At 36.2% G+C, this 27,199-nt stretch overlaps 1 protein-coding gene across 1 annotated transcript in view; it reads left to right on the forward strand.

Moving 5' to 3' along the window:
- Positions 1-18,757: 18,757 nt before the first annotated feature.
- The window catches only part of LOC146728611 (inactive phospholipase C-like protein 2), a 45,465-nt gene continuing 37,023 nt past the window's right edge, over positions 18,758-27,199 (forward strand). Inside the window, exons 1-2 of the mRNA XM_085496108.1 lie at positions 18,758-18,919; positions 23,554-23,703. Coding sequence (XP_085352234.1) covers positions 18,889-18,919; positions 23,554-23,703 — 181 coding nt within the window. The 5' untranslated portion in view covers positions 18,758-18,888. The remainder of the gene's footprint in view (positions 18,920-23,553; positions 23,704-27,199) is intronic.

The following is a 27,199-nucleotide window of genomic DNA, read 5'->3' on the forward strand; positions in this document are numbered from 1 at the left end:
TTTCGATCACGGGTCGCTTTGCAAAAGCTAAATGACTCGGAGACACGTACAGGGTCATAACATTTACCAAGACATACAGCTTGTCATTGGATATCTCTAAAATTAACTTAGTACGGGGCAATTTAGGTGCACGATACATTATAGAGCGATTACGATAACACTTGCACAATCGAATAACCGCCAATATCAATAAGAATCCTGAACACATTAAAATCAGAATTAACGTTTCATTTCGAAGTTGGATCATGGAACTCTTCAAATCTCGCAAGGGATGGTCCGTAATTAACTCATCTACTGGCAAATATAACGTTTTAGCCCGGGCCCTGGGAAGGGTTGCAATCAATATGCTCAAAGTTCTCACCTTACAAACTGTATATACTGACAAAATCAGTGACCCTGTGCATATAATAGCCAGAATGGTTTCAATTATAGTAATAGTTTTGACTTCCAAAAACGGTAAGGCAGGGGTTTCATCCATAATGTCGCTAAATAATTTGTCCGCTTTAGAATAATAAATTGGTTTATTTTTCCTTAATAAATCTGCCGTTCTGTTTAAATCTACCACAAAACGTGCGTCAGAACGTACAATTTCCTCGAAATTCCCTCTGTTAATGGTGATGTTAGGGAGTTGTACTCGCCACGGGTTTTCATACATCGATTCCCCCGTAATTTCTGTCAAATCATCTGGGTCATAAAAGGGTATTAAAAATGGCAAACTTACCGGATGCAGAAACGTGGGGGCCTCGTCTTCTGTGCAACTAGTTAACAATGGCGATATATAATAATTGTCGGAATTTATAGCGCATCCACAGGGCAATTTAATTATACACATTGTACAACCTTCAATAGGCTCAGGGCTTTTATCCCCGCATGCTATTAACCATTTTGTATCATTGCTATTCACTAAAATATTTCCCTGTTCGATTTCGAGAATCTTAGGGTCGTATACTGGGTTGAGTATTAAATCTATTTTACATGTGTTATGAATTTCCTCTTTATTATCATAGAACAAGGCCTTCGTACACGACGACTTACGCATATTTATCATGGTAATTACAGAGGGACAATCTTTTACTGTCAGACCAGTACAAGACGAAATTTGGTCTGTACTCATTTCAACGTAGTAAGTTTCATCTTCATTAACCCCAAAATACTCTGCAACTGACGTTACCTTCGTGCGCCCGTTCTTTGCTGTATTATTGTCGAAATGCTGAGGTTTATCACCTAAATCATAAATCACTTTATACACTTCGAATATGTCGTTTTTTATTGTAATGGGGATTCCAACCTTTATGTACACATTATTGTCTGTACCTCGAAATGTCACTCTCGCATTATGGTAATAATAATTCAAATTCGTGTATGTTATATCAAAATTAGGATATTTCTTTCGTAGTTTCTTTCGCACTGCCCTTAAAGCATCCCCTAACACTCTCGGTCCTACCAACTGCAAAGGTAACCTTTCTTGTAATAACACGTCAATCGAACAACTCACCCTACGTTGTGTCTCCCTTTCAAGTAACTGTAACGCTTGCAGCCGTTGAATAGCATATCGAAACATTAAATGTGTGGATCGCCGTTCATAATTTAATTCTTTTTCTAACGCCTCTTGATTTAGTTCCATTCTGTTCAAGCGCTTTCTCCATTGCGATAAATCAGATACGATCGAATAAATGGCCTCATGATTTTCCTTAATCCTATTCAGAGCATTCTCTATTCTTTTATTCGTTGTGAAAACATATGAATTTAAATCATCTTTGTACGCAACAATTTGATCTGTCATAACCTCGGTGGAACTTTCCAATGCCGCTACATGTCGTCTCAAAATATTTACGTCGTTCGACGTGGCCGTTCCGAATAAAGATTTCGATACCTTCCCTACAAAGTCTAATAATCCCCTTTTCTGTCGTTCATTTCCCAAATTCTTTTTCTCTATCTTTGGAAATAACACACGAATCGCTTGCTCATCTCTCGAAATATGATACATATAGAACTTATTCTGTTGTTCGACTAACTTCAAAGTTTCCCCGTATTCCTCACAAAACTTCGGAATGAGGTGAACTGTTTCGTTCGAACATAATGACCCATTCACACTCATCATAGGAATATCTAAATAAGGTATTGCGAATGTATGATGCCAGTACGTTAAGCTGTTATCGATGTTTGCTACCCGTTCAAACAATACTCCATAATTGGGGCGCAGAACATAATCTCTCATCTGCACAGACGGTTTCCATCGTACGACCAGTAATACACTAATAAATATCAACGCTATTCTCATCTTGACATCAATTTCTTGGGAGACGCACTATAAATTAGTAATGAAATGAAAAGAAAGGAGTATGACATATGATAAATGAAAAATCTGTGGCCAATTCTCAATTTGCGTGGTCGAATGGTAGAATTAAAAACCCACCTAAAGCGTTTCCTATGTTCTCATCAAATTGTCCATGGCGTCACCGCCCGGCGTCTTCATGAAAGTGTGACCCCCAACACCAAACCCGTACGTAGCTATAGTGCGGACATCACTCCTCCATGTAATTTAAACTTAGGCTTTATCATAGATTCTTTCCACGCTCTTTGAGAAATGATCTCGTATGAATGAATTCGTTAAGTATTATCTTTAGTAATGAATGATGTGCGTCCCAGGGCCTAAATAACACTCGTCTTGTCACACACTAATCTCTTTTTAATATACTTCTAAACCATTAATCAACTTTTCCCGCCTTCTTTTATTCGCTTTTGTCGACCCCATAAGGGGTATCGGATGGTCTTCTAAAAATAATCTCGCCTGTTCGTTTAAATTGTCATAACATTCCCAAGAATTTTGATCTTTCGGGTACCCCACCCATTTAACAAGATACTCTTTTCTACCGTTCCTCAGCCTCCCCTTAATAATCTTTTCGATACCAAAATATCCGCTATTCTTACTATTCATCTCTGTGTCTCTGGGCCCTACCGAATCATTTTCTCCTTCGGGTATATCATCTAAATTAGGAACATTTTCTCCAGGAATTTCCGTTTGAGTGGGTGGGGGTTCACTTTGCATTTCCGTACCCCTCTCATCAGCATTCACGATTTCAAATTCAGGGGCTTCCCCAAATATATCCCCTTCATTTTGTTCCTCGCGTAAAGCTCCGCGTTTCAGTCTGTTCACATGAACTATATTTTTAAATATTTTCCCATCGCATACGCGTTGCAATCGAAAGTTCACGGGAGATACTTTTTCGAACGTACGATATGGGCCGTGCCACCGATGTTCTAGTTTTTTACTCAATCCCGATGTTGCTTTAGGCGTGTACAAATAAACAATATCCCCAACTTGGAACGTACTTTCTTTCGCTCTCCTGTCAAAATAATATTTCATTTTTCCCTGATTAGCCTCAATGCATTTTAAAGCAGTCTCATGGGCAACCTTTAATTTTTCTTTCAGTAATTCCGCATAATCTCGGGGTACCTTATTCTCTTGTTCTGGTTCTAATAACACTGTGTCTATTGGCAACGTCGCCCGTCTCCCATATGTTAAGTAAAACGGTGTTTCTTGAATCGTTTCCTGTTTAGTTACTCTATACGCAAATAATGCGGCCGGTATAAATACATCCCAATCTTCCTGTCTAGAGTCGCAAAACATACTTAATATTTGAATTAATGTTTGATTAAAACGTTCCGTATTCGCGTTACATTGTGGGTTATATGGCGTCGTGTTTGCTTTTCTGATTCCAAACATTTGGCAGGTCGCTTTGATTACTTCCGACAAGAAATTTTGACCCCTGTCTGACAAGAGACATGTTGGTGCTCCGTACCTGCATATAATTTCATCAAATAGAATCCTAGCTGTTGTTCGAGCATTCATGTTTTCCGTCGCGAACGCCTCAGCCCATTTCGTAAAATAATCAGTAAACACGATAATATACCGATTTCCCGCCCGAGTTTTATGCATGGGCCCAATAAAATCAACTCCGACCCTATGCCAAGGGGCTTCTATTTTTAACGGTATCAAGGGGGCCTTGGAGCGTAGTTTAGGAGATTTCCTAGTGGCGCAATCTACACACGTAGACACCCAACTATGGATTTCAGAAGCCATTTTTGGCCAATAATAACGCTGCCTGATTGAAGCATAAGTTCTTGCAAACCCAAAATGACCCACCGTTACTTCATTGTGAAATTGTTCTAAAACGCGATTTCTTAATTTATGCGAAATGACTAACTTTTTTACGCAATCCTGTTCTTTACTAAATTTACCCTTGGGGAACCAGAGGTGATATAATTTTTCATTTTCCATAACATATTCGTCTCTAGTATATGCTAATATTCGCGCCTTGCGCGGTTCAGGCGGTAGGGTCCCGTTTATTAAATAATCTATTATTTGGCTTATCTCTGGGTCGGCTCGTTGCATTTCGCTAACATTACACCAGCCTGTGTCTGCAGGCGTTCCACCGACTACATTTTCTTCACAATATACGTCTACTGTTCCTTCATTATTAATTTCCGGTTGGACTTTATCAGTTACTAAGGATACTATTCCAATCAAATCATCGTCTTCCTCTAATTCTGTAATCGTTTGGGGCCCCTCATAGGTACGTCTAGACAATGCATCCGCGTTTTGGTGAATCTTACCGGGCCTATGTACAACTTCAAAATCATACTGTTGTAGGGCAATGACCCACCTTCCGATTCGGCCCTTAGGTCTTACTAACCCAAATATATACTTTAAACTTGAGTGATCTGTTATTACCTTGAACTTTGCGTGCCTTAAATATGGGTCGAAATATTTAATTCCTACCACTACGGCCAAAGCCTCTAATTGTGTTATAGGATAATTACGCTCTGCCGGGGTCAACGCCCGCCCGCCATACGCAATAACTCTCTCACGTCCGTCTTGTAATTGCGATAAAATAAAACCGATGGCTTGGCCAGAGGCGTCGCAACTTAATATAAATGGCTTCTCAAAATCGGGGTATGCCAATATAGGCGGATTTGTTAGCGCTTCTTTCAGCTGTTCGAATGCCTGTTGACATTCTTTCGTCCATTCAAACGCAATATTTTTGCTAGTCATTGTATTCAAAGGCCTGGCTATTTTCGCATATTGGAACACTAACTTTTTATAATAATTACAAATACCTAAGAATCTTCTCAAACTTCTTACATCACGTGGAACGGGGAAATCCCTTATGGCTGCACATTTTTCTGGATCTGCTCTGATACCGTCCTTACTTATCACGTGACCTAAATATTTAACCTCTTTACACGCAAAATTACATTTTGATAACTTCAGTTTTAAATTAGCCTTTCTTAACCTTTGGAATATTTGATCCAGGTCCCCCAAATGTTTCTCAAAAGTATCGGAAAATACGATTATATCATCTAGATAAACTAAACAACTCTTCCAATTCAATCCCCTAAGCACAATATTCATGAGCCGTTGAAACGAATGTCCACTCCCAGCGACCCCCATCGGACATCGGTTAAATTGATAATTCCCAGCATGGGTCGTAAATGTAGTGAGTTCACGACTATCTGGATGTAGGTCTAATTGGAAATATCCACTTTTTAGATCAAGCGTCGAAAAATATTTGGGTTTGGCTATTCCTAAGGAGTCAAAACAATCCACTATTAAGGGTAAGGGGTATGGTTCTAATTTTGTGATTGCATTCAACTTTCTATAGTCGACACAGAATCGATAAGCACCCCCAGGTTTCGTAACCAAGACAACCGGAAAACTCCATTCCGAAACAGAAGGTGAAATTATATCTTCAGATAACATATCATTAATTTGTTTTTCAATCTCCGATCTTTTTTGAGGAGTGACCCTGTATGGCCGACAACTAATTGGGTCGGGGTCGCCTACTAATCTTATTCTATGTTGGATTAATTTTGTGTGACCCATATGTCCGGCAATTTCAGCAAATATATCTCCATTCATATTTAAAAATTTCCTTAACCTTTCTTTTTGTTCAGAGTTTAAATCTGCCCTCGCCATGTCAATATTGAAAGGGTTTACTGTTTCACTAGGGTGATCATCGTACTTGAACTCATTCAAACTTAAGTGCTCCCCCTCTGAGCCGACGTTAATTATGCCAGTATCCGGGGTCAAACATTGTATCATTCCAACTTTAATGCCTCGAGGAATTTGAATTTCTGTGTCTAACGGATTCATTATTCTAATTGGCACCTTATTCTTATGTATTTCAAAAATGCCTTTGGCAGTCAATAACCCATACTTAGATAAATTATTCACGCACCTATTTTCTGCAATTACCCCATTTGGATAATGATATCGAGTTTTACAAGTCATAATTTGCTGTGTCTTGGGAGGAATTGTAATACTATTTTGTGTCCATATTGGCGACTTCGGTCTCAAATGAAACTTTCGGGATGAGAAATCAATAACTGCTTTATGTTCCGCTAGAAAATCTGCTCCAATTATCACATTACTTTTTGTATAGTCGACAATGTGGAAAGGAATAGTCACTTTTTGATCCGCTATTTCTGCCTTGACATAGATTCGACCTCTGAGCGGAACTATTTGACCGTTCACAGTACGTGCTGAACTTCGAAGAGGGGGGGGGTATATTTTACGATTTCTCAAGTTTGGAAAGTTTCGTATGAAACTTCTTGAAATAACTGAAATCTCAGCTCCCGTGTCTACCAATGCCCATACATAATCATTATCTAATCTTACTTTAATTAAACTATTTCTATAGATATCGGTTGATACTGAACACAAAAGAGGGCTGTCTACCATCCTTTTCGTATGGCTAGTCAGTCTATTCTCCGCCCTTACTAAAATAGACTTTTTGGGTTTAAATTACCCCCTTGTTTTTCGTCATCACAATTTTTAGCAATATGGCCTTTCGCCCCACAACTATAACAAATTATATCTTTCAAATTTCCTTTTTGTGCCCCTCTTCGACACTCTCTCGCCCTATGACCCCTTTTGCCACAATTATAACAATTTCCACTGAAATAACTTCCACGGCTGTAACAGCCGGCTGCTGAATGACCCTGCTTATTACAAATGCCACATATCGGAATTGTATTGAATTTTCTACCTTGGTAAGTTAGGTTTGAACCAACCTGACTCTCTGGTCCCTGGAACTGCTGCGGGCTGTATACGTACTGCGGTCGATGTTGTTGTAATAATTGTTCAGTTTTCTGTGCTAACCTTTCCACGCTGAATTCAATCGCTGATAGATCTGCGCCATTCTTTTTTTTCTCGCCTTCCTGCATCTGACAAGCTATCTCACTCAGTCTGGCTCTTCGTCTCGCTTCATCAATGGTTTGAGGCTGATGGACAATCACCTAACTCTTGATGTCATTCCGTAGCCCGGCGCGAAAATAACGTAATTGTTCTTCGGGTGTTTTACGAAGTCGGGCACAACGCGACTTGATATTTGCCACGTAATCTTCTACGGATTCGTCAGCCTCTTGTTTTCGCTCAGACAGTTCTTGTTCTAGTATCCAGTCTAAATCGGCGTTTTCAAAATATGCAATAAAGGCCGCCGTTAAAGCTTCATAATCATCTCTTACTTGGGCTGGCAATTCATTTACCCACATCTCGGCTGGGCCAGTCATCAACATTCTGAATCCTGCCGCTTTTCTATCATTCGGCAGTTGGTTAAAGTCTGCATACGCATTAAATCTCTGTAACCAGGATGTTGCGTTCTCTGATTGTTTACCTTTAAACGGAGCTGGCCCGATTCCCATGTTGACAGGCGTTGGACGATTTTGAAGATCTTCCACCACTTCCTGAATTCCTTCTACTGCTTGTTGTGTCATTCTTTGGTCTCCAGCAATGGCTTGTGTCATTTGTCCAAGATGTTCCGTTAAAACTTCACGAATCCCTTCCATCATGTATGTCTTTTGTCTTGTAATCATACAGTGTTCCCAGGATGATTTTTGTGTTGAACACAATGCCCAAGGGTTATCCACCACGTGTGATAGGTATTTTTGATGGTTAAAAACCTTTCACTTAGGTAACCGGGATTCGGTCGTTTCCACGCTAGGCTGACAAAAAACACACACAAGCTTCGTTCATGTTCCCAAGCGATTCTCTGCCAAGTCCCTGGTTTTCACCCGAGACAGCATTAAATCACTCTTTATTTCTTGTCACCCCTTAACCAATTACAATCAGTATAAGAGACTCCAAGGCCTTGCCTTCAAACAAACAACCAATCACATGAAAGTTTTACACATCATAATCAATTAATTACTCGTCAAGCTGTCTAGAAAAAACACTTCTATATATTGTCAACACTAACTAATATTGATGGGGTAATAGTCTCGCACTAACATTCCACAAAGATATCACCTTAGTTAAAATTGCAAACAACATTGGTTTAGAATTACAGCTACTGTATTGTATCTTAAAAACTGCAGAGTCATAAGATGTTTTTGGTTGATTTCGACCAGCTCGCCATCTGGTCTTGTCATTAACCTTTATCAGTATATGTCATGGCAACCACTGTCAAACTGACTGAAATATAAATCATGATAAATACATCACGACATCAGATATATGTGCGCAGAGTTGAGTAAAAGCCCACAAGAACAGCTAAACTACTTCATGATAGGACTAAAACCGGCTATTCGAGCGTACGTAATAGGACATCGACCAGAGAACATCTAGGATACAACAGGGAAACACGGCAACAAGCCGTACAGGTGAAGAATTAGAAGAGATACAGAAAACAGAACAGTTAATAATCTAAAATAAAGAACTAAAGGAACAGAACAATCAACAACGATACAACATATCGTTCTACTCCTCTCCTAATAGGTCGACCTATTACACACATATCCGCAACACACAGCAAACTTCAAGAGTTCAGATGAGAGGAGGTATGAATTATAACAATACAGTTGTGGGGAAAGGGAGCACATCGCAAATAAGTTTAAGTCGCCCCAAACAGATAACAAGTTATGCATGTAATAAAAGGGGTCATATTGCTAGCAATTGTCGTTCAGTGGAACCACAACAAATTTAAAACGAATAAGGCCCGCTACAAAATATAGAGTTTGTGGGGGTCAAATTTACAAAAAACTCCACCGAAATTAGATATCAAAACGTACCTCATTATAAATGTTTTATCAACAAGTATTCTACGTGATAATTATATACAATTGAAACTATGTAATGTTAACACCACAGCCTAGTAGGATACAGGGCCCCACTTATCAGTGATTTCTGAAAAATTCATGAATGAAAATACACATTTGAAACGATGCAACATTTACCCCCCTAGACACAACATGGATGAGACGATTAATGGTGCATTGGTTCATTTAAAAGATCTTGTTTACATCTAAACAGTAATTGCGAAACACCGAGTAATAATCCTCTTTTATATAATAGATGATACAGAGTTAAATATAATAATTTTGTTAGGAAAACATGACGCTATAATTGATTGCGCGCGAAACAAATAATTATTATAAAAGAAATACGCGCAGGTAACTTGAAGAAAACTATGATTCCAGTGACATCAGAAACTATAATGTAAAAGATAATGAAATGCCGATTAAAATATTAAACCCGAAAGATAGGGAAGTATATGTCAAACGAGGTGAAAATCTCGGACGATTCCAATGTATCGACGAGCACACATAAAAACATACACTTGACAGAAAGAAAACCCAACATTCAGAATATTACAAGAAAGAAACTCGACATGGAACATAACATTTCTGACACAGATTTAAATAGACAAGAAGAATTGGAGTTGAGTCAATTGTTGAATGATAATAGTGATATATTTGCAGAAACAACAGGAGAAATGGGACATTGTAACATTACGAACCATAAAATCGAGCTAAAAGATAGCAAACAGAACCCGATTAGCAGTCGACCATATAGAGTAACGCATTCTAGAAATCATATACAAATTACGTCACCTACTTCTATTGGATAAACACGAAATTCTTCCACACTATCATTCATTCTGATAACTCACAACAATTCTGATATTATACGAATGTAATAGCTGCACCCTCTCATTCGTGCCATGACGCGTGGAGCTACCCCACACGGCACATGTCACATTCGGAACACTTGGTCCCTGTGTACAAAAGAAAAACACACCATACCAGGTAAGCACCTAGACTGCCAACGGTTTTCGTTGTGATATAATATCAGATTTGTTTCATTACTTCGAGCTCAAAATTCACCTTCATATATTCACGATACCATTGTGCCATACATAACATCCACATTTCTGTCATGAATTAGTTTTCGCGTATCTGTTGACCGACTTAATTAGCTGATTTTTAGCGAATTGCTGTGTTATGTCTGTCATCGTTTAGGCCTATTTGAAGTTTTGGACGGAACTTGGCTCAGTGATTTGGAACTAATTACCAGATAACCACCGCTATTTAGACTACTCATTCTGACAGTTTATATTCATAGTTATTAATGTAGTGAACGATTAATCAAAAGATATGACGTATTCAGTACTTAGTGTGATTGGCTTTATGATTGAAGGTTACGCCCTAGAGTCTTTTTACTGCTTTGTAATTGGTTAGAGTTTTGAAAATGAATAAAAAGAGTTTTGAGTTGGTCTTGGGGAGCACAGCACGATAGACGCAGTCGAGGGCAGTCCTGGAGAGCCTTGGGGCGAGTGTTGACGCAGTCTAAGAGAGTCTTGGGTCAGCCTTGTGATAGTCTTGGGGATTTTTTCCCCAGGGCGCTGTGTCTTATAGAGTGCTCGACTGACCGACTAAGACGAGAGCTGAAACGTATTTCGTTGTGTGTGTCTTATTTGACTGTAAAGTATAAGTGACTTTCCCGATCCCGTACCTCAAGGGGACGCGATAGAGAGACGAGACGAGTTTTCCCCCTGGCACGTGTGGAGAACCCAGAGGGAGAAAGATTTTCCTCGTGATACGTGGTGGATAACCCTGGGCAGGTGTTTAACACACATTGACATCCTGTGAAGAAAAGTGAAATGGCGAAGGTGTGTCTTTCCAAACTAACTGGCTCCATGGCAGAGACGAAACCGCGCTTGACGACTAACACCGTTAACAGTATGGCACCGATGAACGACGCTGAAGAGATGAAGACTTCTGAACCCCTTATGAAGGACGAGTATCGTATAGGACTGTATAATTAAGAATTGTGCGACATTAAAGACAAGAAGATGAAAGAACGACCCCGGACTAACGCGACGAAAGAAGAAGACGCTTTATAGACTTTGATTAGAACTTTAGCTATTTGCTTAGAGAACCGCTCGTTGAACACTGTAACTGACACTGTATAACTTAAGACGTTGAACTCTTTTCCACAACCCTAACCCTATTGCTCAGTAATGTAATGTATTGCTGCTTTTTCTATCTTTTTTCTTACCGTTTTTTTGTGGTATTGAATTGTATGTATGTAAGCGCCCAGATCTTTGTTTTGAACTGATATTTAGTGACGTGCGATTTAAGCGCATTTCAGTGGACAAGTATTTGCAACACAGTGTTATGAGTTTTGTGAAGTTTTATGGTGTTTTAATGAGTTTATGAGTCCTTAAGGATATGATGGGGAAAGTAATGCCCCAATGAGTTTTTAAGAGTTTTGAGATTTGTCGATGTACAGAGATATCGACGTTTTAAGAGTTGTTTTTGTTTATGTATTGTTTCCGGAATACTTCTGACGCTTTTTGAGTGGAGAGCACCTTTGTAACGTTTTTTAATATCTTTTTGGGATGGGAGTTTGGTGCGCTTATATACGTATTGTTTGATAACGCAAGCTTTTGTTCATGATTGACAGGTTTATGTAACTCAGTAGTTTCTATCGTTTTGCCTTTCCCGTCTTAATTGCCAGAGGAGTTATGTGTTATAAAAGCGACATTGTCTTTGCATTCTGTTTCCACGCCGTAAGACTTTGTTTAGATTAACGACTTGTGAGTTCAGTTGAAGTTTATAAGCGTATATGACAGGAGTTTGATTAATAGCTTGTTTATTCATTGTTTATTAGTTACCGCTTTGCAATGCTTTAACCGAGAGACGCATCCCTGGTAATCACGTGATCATGCTGTCGACTGCAGCGATTGGCTTATCGCATGGTTACACCGCCACGCCTTAGTTTTTTTGACCTTTTGATATAGAGTTTGTAACCTTAGTAACGGAGACAGGGCAGCGAAGGGTTACCTCAGCGAACTGTTTGAGAAAAGTGAGTCGTTTGGTAGCCTTTCCCTTGTTTTTTGATTTATAACCGTTGATATTTGAGACTTTATAACCATTGTATTTAGACTTTATAATCATTGTACTTAATTAGTGTGTTATGAATTAGTGTCTTTTTGATTTATTCCTTTTTACCTTGCCCGTACCATCAAAGATGGAAGGGAAAGGTATATTAAGGGAAAGATTTTGTCTGGCGTTGTCATCGTCGTCGTCGTCGTCGTCGTCGTTGTCGTCGTCGTTAATAATTGTTATTGTGTGCATGATAACTTTACTAATTCTATTCCAAACTTCATCAAACTTGGTCACCTTGTTCATCAGTATAAAGTCTTCCCTGAGTTTGAACAACAGATGTCCTGTATGAAAATATCATGCAAAAATTGAGAAAAACTGATAAAATATTTCGACTGTTTCTACTTGACTGATCACTGGTGATACACATCAAAGGTCACTGATCTCAGTGGAAATATGCATTGTTGTATGTGTTCAATGAAGCAAATGATTTATCTTGTAATAATATCCTTGGTAATGTATCTCAGAATCCCTTACTGGGTTTCAAAACCAACTCATGGAGAGATTGCACAGTCTGATACACATTTGCAAACCTACCAATAAATCTTTACAGAAAACAAGATGTCAGAAAATCAATATAAGCACTCCTATGAACTGGGTGCCAAACTTTGATCAAGATCTGAAGCTAATAGAAAATCTGTTTAGTTCAAAGTTATCAAATCAAAAACCCCCTGACACGTGTGGAGACCCAGAGGGAGAAGAGATTTTTCCCCGTGATATTTCATTAGTGTCATTCCAAAAGTATTCCAATAGAATGAAGATTACAATTTGATTCGGGATCATCAAGCTGTTTATGGCACCCAACCGAAACTGGAAGAGATTATAACTTACGACCCAACTATGGGATTTTATTTGAACGAGTGACGAATGGCGACAATAGCCTAATATATTGGCATCATACATTCGTAGTACCTTATTTAAAGCTTCCGAACCTTGAAGACTTGCCGCAGTTGTGTAATGATACAAGTACAGAAAACATAATTCATTTTTGTGTGTTTTACGGACAATTAATGAAGCAGACACACCTACAAGAGAAAAGAGTGGTAGCAAGAGTATCGTGAGATGAAAGGGCTATTCGAGTTATATTTCCGAAAGTAGAAAACCGCAAAGTAACTTCAACATTTCGAAAAAAAAGAGAGGCCCTATCTTACCTTTTATGGGAAAGTTTTAAAAAACATTATTTGGAACAGCGACAACAGAAGATATAATGATTATGAAAAAACATATTGATCACGTTGAAGACGTCAATAGAAAAATGAACACGTATATGATATCATAACATTTCAAAAAGATTTAAACTCGTATATATATATTACTTAACAAACGAATCGACACAACGATTTAATGACACTAAAAGACGATCTAGAAGGTTGGCAAAGATCAACAGAAGACAAATTAGCCGAACAAAAATTGGATAACAGACAAGATTTTTATTTAATGTTTGAATACGGCGTCCAACGCCTTCAATTATCACAAATTATAGACATTGAGTCTCTACGGCGTTTACACGCCATGGAAACTTTACTGTAAGGACGACTACCCTTCAAATGATAGAACTTCGAATGCTTGAACAAGTACTACAACGCATGCACCAATGTATTAAAAGAGAATACTCTGGTTTTAACGTAGCTTTTAATAATTTGGAAAGATATTACCATAACTTTTATATAAAAATCAAAATTCACATTTCACTAGACAGAATGATATAGTTTTCAGATGGATGTATAGAGTAGTCAACCTCCCTATGCCAATTCCTGCAGAAGCAAACAACCAATATTTCGCTTTGACAGAATACAGAGACTAACGGACGTACACAAACTTGCCTGATTACTTCAAGTTCGGCATAAATAAAGATAGCACTTTTAATATTCAGATGTAAAGTGCCGAATACACTATGTGTACCAGAGTCACAGTACAAACCTATGATTACTATGAGAAACGCACACGTACCTTCATGCATCCAATATTTATATGACGACGATAAAATTAATATACAGAAAATATTGCAAAGGTACATATGATCAAAAACCCAGAATACAATCCGATAATTTTGGACATCGGAGACGGAAATATTGTAATTCACAGTAACAATACGCAATGAACATTGGATTGGGATTCTAAGAATTTCACTAAAATACAAGGATGCGCTTTATGAATTGTAAAATACCATGTGCGTGTAGTCTATATTCAGATGTTTGACACATACTCGTAAGACTAGTGTCAGCAATAATTATCAACGGTATCACACGTTATTAACCTTTCATCATGGTGCTAAACTTCTATAACTTCAAGTTGAAAGATTTAATGGGCATATCTGGATAATCAGTATATAATACCCCTTTGGGAAGCAGAACTACCTAATCTTACTTTACACAGGGGACTCTGTTACGATATAAACCTTGCGGCCGTGGACAAACAAATCGTAGTTGACCTAGAAAAGACAACTAAATTACTGAAATCAGATAGCACTGTGTTCTATTCCAAAACAAACAAATTGAGCGCTGACCACTGGGAACCCCAGACCGACGATTCAATTACTGATATAGTAATAGCCGCAATGTCTAGTATATCAATAATACTTGCACTATATACACTACACAGAATGAGAACAATAATGTTATTATTGACGACAAGATATATCTACCCCCCCCAAAAAAAAAGATATATCTACCTAAACAGACAACTTCGCCCCAATTTAAGACAGCATTATACTGGCATCAGAAGATTCTATTATCCAAAGCACACACACAGAAACACATACATTTCTAAAATTAACTGTTGTTGCTTTTTTATTGTTATGTATTTTGTTAATAAACAAATTGTACACTCGTTTTAAACCCTGATTTGAACCACAAGAAATGTTGACTGAATTGATAAACGAATAATATGCAAATTATGAAACTGAACGAATCACCAAACGAGATTGCTAAGAGATTTTTTCCTGGCATCTCGAATTGCGAAATACGAAAAATAAGATTCGAACACGAAATAAAATTAGCTTGACTTAAAGTCGTGTACTGAAGAGACGTCCATTGAAGTTCGAATTTTTTTACAATGGCTTAAATTGCCGAATAAATATCTGTCTTGGAGAGTAATGAGGCGGAGTACCGCTTTTTGGTGGGACAAGCTCAGGTCTACACACCTTTATAGTGTCGTGAAGACACGCGGAGAGGCTAAGTACTAGCAAACTGTGACTTCCATGTGTAGCCTAAAGCACTCCGACAACAAGCGAAGTCGTGCTATGTAAACTACGCTTATTACTAGAATACGTTTATTTTCATGTGTTCACTTTGTAATTTAGTAGATAAGTGATTTATAAAACATTTATGAAAACACTGTATTATCATTACCCTCATTATATACAAGACTTGTATATTTAATCATTGTAAATTACATCATTTAAGGAATTATATTGTTTGTAATTTTAGCTTCTTCCCCTTGAACTTCAAATTTGTCAGAGGAGGATTGTGTTATGATAGCGACTTGACACAATCGCAAATTCCCATCACACGCCGTTAGACTATTGTTTAGAATCAACAACTTACATATTTAGGATGAAGATTATAAACATATATTACAGGAATTTGATAAATAGATTGTTTACTTATAATTATTGTATTTAGTAGTGACAACTTTGGAAGGCTTTAACCGTGAGACACATCCCTGGTAATCACGTGATCGTGCAAGCGACTGCAGCGATTTGTTGATTTGTTTTGACTTTTAATATGGAGAGTTTGTAATCTTTTTAAGAGAAAGGAGCGAGGCGTTACCTCAGCTGACTGATTGTGTGAATAAAGCCGGACTATCTGTAATGAAATAATGTGTATGCATTTGGGTCGAATCTGGTATCTCTACGTGTAAGCGACATCAGCCCAGAGACTCGGCTGTGATACTTTGCATAGCTGCCCGTATTTGTTGGTTAGAATAGAAACCAACGGCCAGACTCTGGGCTAAGCGAGACGAAGTTCCCCGATCTCCGAACACAATGCTAGTGTTCATAACAGTATTCTAAGATTTGTTATTGGTGTGCAGGCCCAAACATTTTTATATTTAGGTATTATTCTCATATGTATTGTGTATCAATGAAATGGAATCGCGGAATATTTGTGCAGTGATCAATGAAACAGAAAATCCGGAAGTATCATGACGTGATGTCTTTTTCGGGACGTTTCTACAATTCACCCGTCATTTCATTGCCTCATCGTATTTGGTTTCTGGGCAACCAAACTTCTCTACCAAGGAAACCATAGTGTTTCTATATTTGGACGAAATTTTCACGATAACTAATTTATATTAGATGGGATTTCTGGAATATATATAAGCATATATCATGCTAATAATGAATGTATTGGAATTCTGAAATTCGGAGTGTATAGTAATAGTCAAAATTTACCCAATGAACTTTAATGCTCTATGATGTTTTTTTGGAAAACGTCGTATTTTTCTTTGCCTTTATGATCGGGCTGTTTTTTTCTTCTTTTTTTTACTCTTCTTTGTAGTACATGCAGTCATTCCTCTAAATATTTATATATTTGATTTGAAAGTGTATTCTCAAGTTTATATAATTTCAGCACAGTATCGTCTTCTGTTTGTCGTTGTGTGTTCCGTAAGACAGTGTACAGTTTGCATTATAGTGGATAACATTTAGCATTTTTAGTATTGTTAAGAAACAGCAGATTGAGAACGAAAATGAGAATTGGATAAACTAAAACGAGAACCAAATGATTTGAGGTAAGAATCGAGAAAAAGGAAAAAAATGGATTTTGTTCTTAAAATTACTCAATGGATTAAAGTTTGTGTATTGAATGTAGACTGTCTGTAAAAACAGACATGATTCAGCAAGCGACCACACAATAGCTTTATACACTGTAGCCTCGCTATAACAAACTCTTTGGGAGATATACAATTAGTTTGTTATAGTGAAATGTTCACTATAATGAAGTACATAATACATTGGGTTTGTTGTGAGAGGGAGACACACTATGTGTTCATTATATCAGGAAGTTCATTATAACGGTGTTCATTATACTGAGGTTACAGTGTATTACAATTAATACAATCCTATACAGTGAACGGCAGAAACCTTGGAACCTTATAAACATTTTATAAATTGTTATAAATCAAAATGACCTAGTTTTCAAATTTACCAATTCAACAATGGTATTGATTTCTAGTTAATATTAATAAGGATTTCTCAATTTACACCAGCAAATTCATTTCAAATGTAGTACTTACGGTATTTCTCGTCTAGCTATGAACGTGTTACAGGAGGACAGCTTGAAAGTCGCCCGGGTTAAAGTGCGCCCTCTGCAGTTATAACCGTCTTCAGGGCCGAAAGTCACCGACTTGTTATATACACCCGTATGAATACTTGTATTAGAGCAGTGGTCCATAGCGCTACTCGTTATTTGTGTAACTTGTTCTGCAAGACTTGAGACTCATTTTCACTAAGGCTTTTAGGAACAATTGACTGGGCGTATCATAGTGACACACTAAAACCTGTGATATAGGTGTGGTCCCTGTTCATATAGACACCTCAGGGTAAAACATGTACTGTCTGACTGTAAGCACTTACAGCCCGAAGAAAACACAGCCAATAGATATGTCGCGTGAATTAAAACGTATTTGACAATGAATATACAATCTATAAACCGAGTCTACTTTGTACATTTCGCATATTTCGTCACAAATATTGTATTTTTTTCAAACGCCTGGAATCTCCCTAATTTAATTTTGTGACCATAAAATATATTTATTGTATGTGATACAATTTACCGTTCAATGTATTCACCCCTAAATTGCCGTGTTCAAATATCTTACGCCCCCAAATCAAAAATCTAGGAGACCCTAGTTAGGCTTCTCAGTAGCAGAAATCAAGAGACTGTGACACGTTTCACTATTTTCCTCAGTTACGTCATTAATCGTGCTGAGCGCCCTGATCTATCCCGCTATATCCTAATTGAGTCATATATTCACGTGACCATGGTTTAGGATATGCTTTCTTGACATTACTCAGTAGAAATGATAGTTATTTTACATTTAACAAAACGTGCTTATGGACTTGTGATTCATGCCGTGTGAAACAAAGTTTCTGGCTGACCGACATATAAGCATACACCGGACGATTTGGCAGTGGCGTGTAGAGACTCACATCGTTCGCGTTATGTGCTGGTATGGTGCTATTTTCTTCATTTTGCAGCACCTGGAAAAAATGTTTCAAAATAGATTTCTGGGGTCTCGATCTATGAAAGCCAAAACAGGTAGGATATTATTAACAGTACCAGAATAGGATCATCCGATTATGTGAGGGTGTTTTAGAATTATAACGACATCAGAGAGAATTTATAGAGGTAATCTACAGCTGGAAAGCAAATCAATACAATACAACTGATAAGGTTTAGTCTGCTCCGAATGTAAAACCCATGTGTCTTGTTCCTAAAAAAAATGGTATAACAGCAAAAGTAAAGTCCAACATCCCGCGTAATAATGAACTAGTCCGCTCATTCATATGCAAATTACATCTTATTGCTTCCCCAAGACGTCTAAAACTATTCATACACCCTGAAGGTCTCGCCATTTTAGCCCTGTAGTTGAAGTTCCGATGAATTTCTTTGGTCCCAACTGAATCGTCACACCCCAGATTCATATCTGAACACCATGGACGACGCTAATGCTAACGATGCTGCAGGTAATGCTAAAAGTCACTGATAACTTCTAGTACATGGTCCCCGACATCATTGGACGATCGCCGTGTAAAGTGTACTTTGCATTCACTTCTTTATTTATTATAAGTGTTGTGATTATTAATGTAACTACCGTACCACAATAACATAGAGAGGAGGTGGGGGGGGGGGGGTTCCCACACACATCGCACTGTCACCGTAGGTCGATCTCGATCACAGACCTAAGACTTAGTGACGCCGCTAAGTTTGTGTACTAGTATATGTACATAGTGTCATCGAATACTTGAGTGGGCGGATGATTGTAAAGGGGTCCCACCCAAACCGCTACACACCTCTGTCACTGGGTGCATAACGTCGATAGTGATGTATGGCCAATACTTTTTAGTAAATTCTAATGTGGAAGTAATGTAGTAATATTTTAGAGATAGATAAAGACGAACTCATGATTATATATAAAGATACAATGAATTCAAACAATATAAATATATTTTATTTTTCATAAATAAGTCTTTATGGCTATTATCATGGAGTTGATCAGTAATAATATTCTAGACGTAATAGAAATACATCACATATGTGTGCAATTAATTGTTGAATGTGGGAATCTGGACTGAGAATAAAAATGAGTAAGAAAGCCTGGATGCACTGATGCATTCTACTGTATACATCTTTCTAAAGGGTTAACTGTTTGAAACTACTTTGGGGTAAAACATTGTTGTGTCTGTAGTATTTTTCAAATTTGTTTTAATGGCCACCCCTAAATGTAAAATGTGTACCGAGTAAGTCTCAGAGATAAAAGTTTTCAAGTTATAATTCATCTTTTTATGCTAATTTTTTCCAAATTCTGATAAAATTGTTGTATCTGAGGCGACATACTGTCAGTACATGTACAGTTTATATGGGACTTAATTGTTTGTAAAGTACATTGCAGTGTTCTTGATAATTCTGACTTGAACTGTAGTTGTGGATTTCTAATACATTTTTAAATTTTACAAGTTTTAAATTTTAACAGAAAAAAATAAGTTTCCCTTTTTTTTATTCTGAATGTCAGTTTTATTCATTGCACTGTTCTAATATAAACATTTTTTTTTGTAATTGCACAAAAATACTAGTCTTGAATTCTGTGATAAGTGTCATAACTAGATTCTATTTTGGTATTTGTAATTCAACTTGTCATTTTGGAATTCCAAGATCAAATTTATCACAACAATGCCATGCAATGTTTCAAGTAACAACCTTTTTATATATCAACTTGTCCAACATAATTGATTTAATTGATATGCCATTTAGTTACAGTTATCACCACTTAAGTGTTTGACGGTGAAGAGATGTCATTTTCATGCTACTGTTTATATACTCAAACAAATATTCCTAATGCAATAAATTTAATCAAATATTGGTTTATAATAATGTGGATTATACTGTTAAAGTACATTGTAGATTGCTATTTAATAGCCAAAGTTTTGTAATTTTCTTATTAAGAAAATTAAGTAAAAATATATGGTGTTATAGTACTCGGTTCGAATAAAATTGATTTATCTGTTTAGGACAACTTACTATTGTTTTCTATTGTAAAGATTTATCTCAATATCTTAAAATGTGTGTAAAAAAATGATACATTGTCAATATATAGTGTCAATAACAGTATTTTTAGTGAGTTTTTAATGAGCAAATATTTTCATTGTGGTTAATAGAAACTGCTGATAAATTGCAATTTTGTGCATATTATTTTACTGTTTTTTCTCAAAAAACAAATTGACAGTGAACCAAAATGTTGGCTAATACTAAAACAACTAAATTTTACATTTTGTCATGAAATATTGTGCTAAAATATGTGCACATGTCAACAACTCACCATTTGAAACTGTTTTTGCATACCAGAATGTGATATACCAAACATAAAACATCATTCTATTTCCTATCATATGTGTTACCTTTACATATAACTGTATTACCGTTATAATTAGAGCTTTAATGACTGCATTATACCGGGTAGTACATTTTTTTTTTTATAAATCCTAGAAACTCACATTTGCAGCTTGTTTTATCCTTTCTGAAAGTTTATTTTCCATTATGCACCAAAGTAGTCATCTAATTGCTATGGCAACCCAAAAGTGATATTTACCTTAAAAGTAAACCAGCCTTATTCATTTCAATTTGTGGCCAGGCCCCAAGGATTTAACTACCATACTAGCAAATATTTACCAACTATATTAACTGATATTCACCAACCATATTAGCTAATATTTACTAATGTAATGATACCATAATTTAGTTGATTTAAGAAGATAAATAAATATTTAAGCTAATTGACTTAGCTATTCTCTAGATTAAGCCAAATATAACAAATTTGGTGTTCTCAGTAATGGTCTGTGTATCTGTTTTATTTTCCTAATGAGTTAAATTGTTTTTGTAAGACCATAAAATGACATCTAAGTTTAGTTTTCAGAATATTTTTCCACTACAAAAACGAAAGAAAATGAAATAAAAAATTGTAACATTGATAGAATGGACACAGCTAATTTACATAATAATAAATAATTTAGTTCTCATTACACGAATTTGGTGCTTTGTATAAGGTGAAGAATTGCAGGGTTAATGTAGAAATCTACTCATCAATGCACATACCCATAATGTATTCATTTTGAAATAAATTATACTCCAAGATACTGACTTAAAAAAACATTGGGGGTCACCAGCCTAATTTTCAAGAAAATAGCTGTTCTATTTTAGTGGATGTGGCTTTTTTGGCAGTTTTATAACACTTTAACCAAGGTTCTTATGGCAGAGATATTATGTCATATCTTAGATTGTACGCTGGTGACAAAGGTGGAAAAAATCATATTGGGATACTTCTTGTATCTGGGTTTTAAAAGTTTTTAAGAATTTTTTTTTTAACATTATGTTCTATATAGTTGTTCTAAACATAGCGATTTTTGAAAAAATATTAGGAGAAGTTTCTTAAAAAACCATTATGATGTCATGAGACTATAGCTACATGGTGTTACATAATAAACCAATGAACATTGTCATGTGATTTATGATCAACTTTCTTAAAAATTATGAGTAAATCACAGTGAATGTCTGTTATATGCCACAGATGAATAATATTTGCTGTGTAGTTTAATTCAGTGATTTGGGATTGTGTAAACATTATTATATATGTCTTATAAAAGTAAGGCGAGGTTCCAATAACGTCTCTGTCTTCCAATGGTGTGCAGCAGGTGGATCAGTTCTATTATTAATAATATCATTTATGTATGTATGAATGGAGTCTGATTCTATTACAGGATATCAATACAAGAAATTAATTAATTAAGTTGAGGTTGACATATTTATAAAGTTATTTATGTAATATACCAATATATATGTACTGAATTATAATGTGGTAGGCAATATATACACTGGGTTATAATGTGGTAGACAATATATTCACTGGGTTATATAGTGGTAGACAATATATTCACTGGGTTATAATGTGGTAGAAAATATATACACTGAGTTATAATGTGATAGACAATAAATACACTGAGTTATAATGTGGTAGACAATATATACACTGGGTTATAATGTGATAGAAAATATATACACTGAGTTATAATGTGGTAGGCAATATATACACTGGGTTATAATGTGGTAGAAAATATATTCACTGGGTTATATAGTGGTAGACAATATATTCACTGGGTTATAATGTGGTAGAAAATATATACACTGAGTTATAATGTGATAGACAATAAATACACTGAGTTATAATGTGGTAGACAATATATTCACTGGGTTATAATGTGATAGAAAATATATACACTGAGTTATAATGTGGTAGGCAATATATACACTGGGTTATAATGTGGTAGAAAATATATTCACTGGGTTATAATGTGGTAGAAAATATATTCACTGGGTTATAATGTGGTAGAAAATATATACACTGGGTTATAATGTGATAGATAATAAATACACTGAGTTATAATGTGGTAGACAATATATACACTGGGTTATAATGTGATAGAAAATATATACACTGAGTTATAATGTGGTAGATAATAAATACACTGGGTTATAATGTGATAGATAATAAATACACTGAGTTATGATGTGGTAGACAATATATACACTGAGTTATAATGTGGTAGACAATATATACACTGGGTTATAATGTGATAGATAATAAATACACTGGGTTATAATGTGATAGATAATAAATACACTGAGTTATGATGTGGTAGACAATATATACACTGAGTTATAATGTGGTAGACAATATATACACTGAGTTTTATAATGTGCTATATGTAATGTGGCAGTGAGTTATAATGTGATAGATAATAAATACACTGAGTTATGATGTGGTAGACAGTATATACACTGAGTTATAATGTGGTAGACAATAAATACACTGAGTTATGATGTGGTAGGCAATATATACACTGAGTTATAATGTGGTAGGCAATATATACACTGAGTTATAATGTGGTAGGCAATATATACACTGAGTTATAATGTGGTAGGCAATATATACACTGAGTTTTATAATGTGCTATATGTAATGTGGCAGTGAGTTAGTGGCAGATTCGGTATGTTTATACAATGTATACATATATGCATATTTAAATTGTTTGTTTTTTCTTATCTCCAGCTGCTGATAACTTGTTGCGTCCATTGCACAAGGGAACAAAATTGGTGAAAGTCAAGTCAAATAGAAAATATCCCAAAAGTTTTAAACTTGACAAAACCAATGATCATATCTCTTACTTTCCTTCCAAGAAGAAAGCAGCTGACAGTAAAAGTAAGTAACATCATCATTGACAATTTGCATAACACCACATAATCTGCATATAATGTAAATAATCTACATAACAATTTGTTACATTGTTATTAGTCCCCGTTCGGACGAAGTCCGAAAACGGGGACTTATGTTTTGACCTCCGTGCGTGCGTCTGTGCGTCTATGCGTCTATGCGTGCGTCCGGCCCTGTATCTTAGAAATGCCTGGACTAATCACAATCAAACTTCACACATACATCATACATGATATCATACATATGCACGTCAAGTTGTTTCACGATCTGATTCAAGATGTCCGAATGGCGGCCATTTTTGTACTAAAAATCATCAAAATCAAACATTTCCCGGCTGTTTACAGATAGATTTTGTTCAAACCTTGTATATACGTTGGACATTATAGGACCTTGATGAACATCATTTTGTTTTACAATCTGATTCAAGATGGCCGAATGGCGGCCATTTTTGTGCTAAAAAATTCTAAAAATCAAGCATTTCTCGGCTGTTTACAGATGGATTTTGTTCAAACTTGATATATACATTAGACATTATGCGACCTTGATGCAAATAATTTTGTTTTTCAGATAACATTCAAAATGGCCGACTGGCGGCCATTTTGTTTTAATGAATGGGCTACTAGACCTATATTTCCAATTTGTTTTGACTGATTATGTTCAAATTTTAAATATTCATTATACATCATGTCATAGATAGACAGATATATTGGTTTGACGATCCTATTCAAAATGGCCGAGTGATTGTCATTTTTGTGCTAAAAAATCATCAAATATCAAGCATTTCTGGATGGATTTCGTTCAAACTTGGTACATACATTAGACATTACAGGTTCCTGATGCACGACATTTTATTTTTCAGATCAGACTCAAAATGGCTGTCCGGTGGCCATTTTATTTTAATGAATGGGTTTCCAGACCCACATGTCTGACTTGTTTTGACTGATTATGTTCAAATTTTTAACATTCATTATACATCATGTCATAGATATACGAATATATTGGTTTGATGATCCTTTTCAAAGTGGCCTAATGGTGGCTATTTTTGTGCTAAAAAACTTGTTTTATTTTTTAGATCAGATTCTGAATGGCCGACTCGTGGCCATTTTGTTTTAATGAATGGGCTTTTAGAGCCATATCTCTGACATGCTTTGACTGACTATGTTCAAATTTCATATATTCATTATACATATATTCATAATGGCTGATTTTGTTTTAATTAATGCTGTTCCAGAGCAATATCTCTCAATACTCGTTTGACGATCAGATACAAATGTCAATCATTTAAATGTTAAACAATCATCATATTCCTGACATGTTTATATTCCAGCTATATTACTATAAACAAAACTTTATGTCTTAAATTTGATAACTAACGGGGACTGTGCCATGCATGGCTTGTTATATTTAATTTAGCAATTTACATAACAATGTATATGATTTGAGTGTGTGTATGTGCACGTGTGAAATATTGTAAGAACCACTCTTACATAGATGCTCTAATGCCCAGACCTGATTACTTTGTGTTGAAATCACTGCATGTGAATGATCTAATTTGCACAATAATTAGCCAAATTTTTGCTTCTCCTCTGATGCTTATCTAATTTGCATGTCACATGTTCACCTCACAATAAGAGGATGTGTCACCTGTCAGTACTCTGATTTTTCACCTGTTAATTCGCTGACCTTTCCCTGTCAGTACTCTGACCTTTCCCTGTCAGTACTCTGACCTTTCACCCGTTAGTACTCTGACCTTTCACCTGCCAGTACTCTGACCTTTCACCTGTAAGTACTATGACTTTCACCTGTCAGTACCATGACCTTTCACCTGTCAGTACCATGACCTGTCACCTGTCAGTACTCTGACTTTTCACCTGTATGTAATATGACTTTCACCTGTCAGTACCATGACCTTTCACCTGTCAGTGCCATGACCTTTCACCTGTCAGTACTCTGACCTGTCACCTGTCAGTACTCTGACCTGTCACCTGTCAGTACTCTGACCTGTCACCTGTCAGTACTCTGACCTGTCACCTGTCAGTACTCTGACCTGTCACCTGTCAGTACTCTGACCTGTCACCTGTCAGTACTCTGTACACAGAATCAACTGATACATTGTATTTCATTATCCTGGTACTCTGTACACAGAATCAACTGATACATTGTATTACATTATCCTGGTACTCTGTACACAGAATCAACTAAGATAGTGTATTTCATTATCCTGGTACTCTGTACACAAAATCAACTGATACATTGTATTTCATTATCCTGGTACTCTGTACACAAAATCAACTGATACATTGTATTTCATTATCCTGGTACTATGTACACAGAATCAACTAATATAGTGTATTTCATTATCCTGGTACTCTGTACACAGAATCAACTAATATAGTGTATTTCATTATCCTGGTACTATGTACACAGAATCAACTGATACATTGTATTTCATTATCCTGGTACTCTGTACACAGAATCAACTGATACATTGTATTTCATTATCCTGGTACTCTGTACACAAAATCAACTGATACAGTGTATTTCATTATCCTGGTACTCTGTACACAGAATCAACTGATACATTGTATTTAATTATCCTGGTACTCTGTACACAGAATCAACGAATATAGTGTATTTCATTATCCTGGTACTCTGTACACAGAATCAACTAATATAGTGTATTTCATTATCCTGGTACTCTGTACACAGAATCAACTGATACATTGTATTTCATTATCCTGGTACTCTGTACACAGAATCAACTGATACAGTGTATTTCATTATCCTGGTACTCTGTACACAAAATCAACTGATACAGTGTATTTCATTATCCTGGTACTCTGTACACAGAATCAACTGATACATTGTATTTCATTATCCTGGTACAATGTACTCTGTACACAGAATCAACTGATACATTGTATTTCATTATCCTGGTACTCTGTACACAGAATCAACTGATACAGTGTATTTCATTATCCTGGTACTCTGTACACAGAATCAACTGATACATTGTATTTCATTATCCTGGTACTCTGTACACAGAATCAACTGATACAGTGTATTTCATTATCCTGGTACTCTGTACACAGAATCAACTGATACAGTGTATTTCATTATCCTGGTACTCTGTACACAGAATCAACTAATATAGTGTATTTCATTATCCTGGTACTCTGTACACAGAATCAACTAATATAGTGTATTTCATTATCCTGGTACTCTGTACACAGAATCAACTGATACATTCTATTTCATTATCCTGGTACTCTGTACACAGAATCAACTGATACAGTGTATTTCATTATCCTGGTACTCTGTACACAGAATCAACTGATACAGTGTATTTCATTATCCTGGTACTCTGTACACAAAATCAACTGATACTGTAACAGTGTATTTCATTATCCTGGTACTCTGTACACAGAATCAACTGATACATTGTATTTCATTATCCTGGTACTCTGTACACAGAATCAACTGA

The sequence above is a fragment of the Saccoglossus kowalevskii genome, chromosome 22 (genome assembly GCF_978046115.1).
Source record: "Saccoglossus kowalevskii chromosome 22, keSacKowa6.1, whole genome shotgun sequence".
NCBI lineage: Eukaryota > Metazoa > Hemichordata > Enteropneusta > Harrimaniidae > Saccoglossus > Saccoglossus kowalevskii.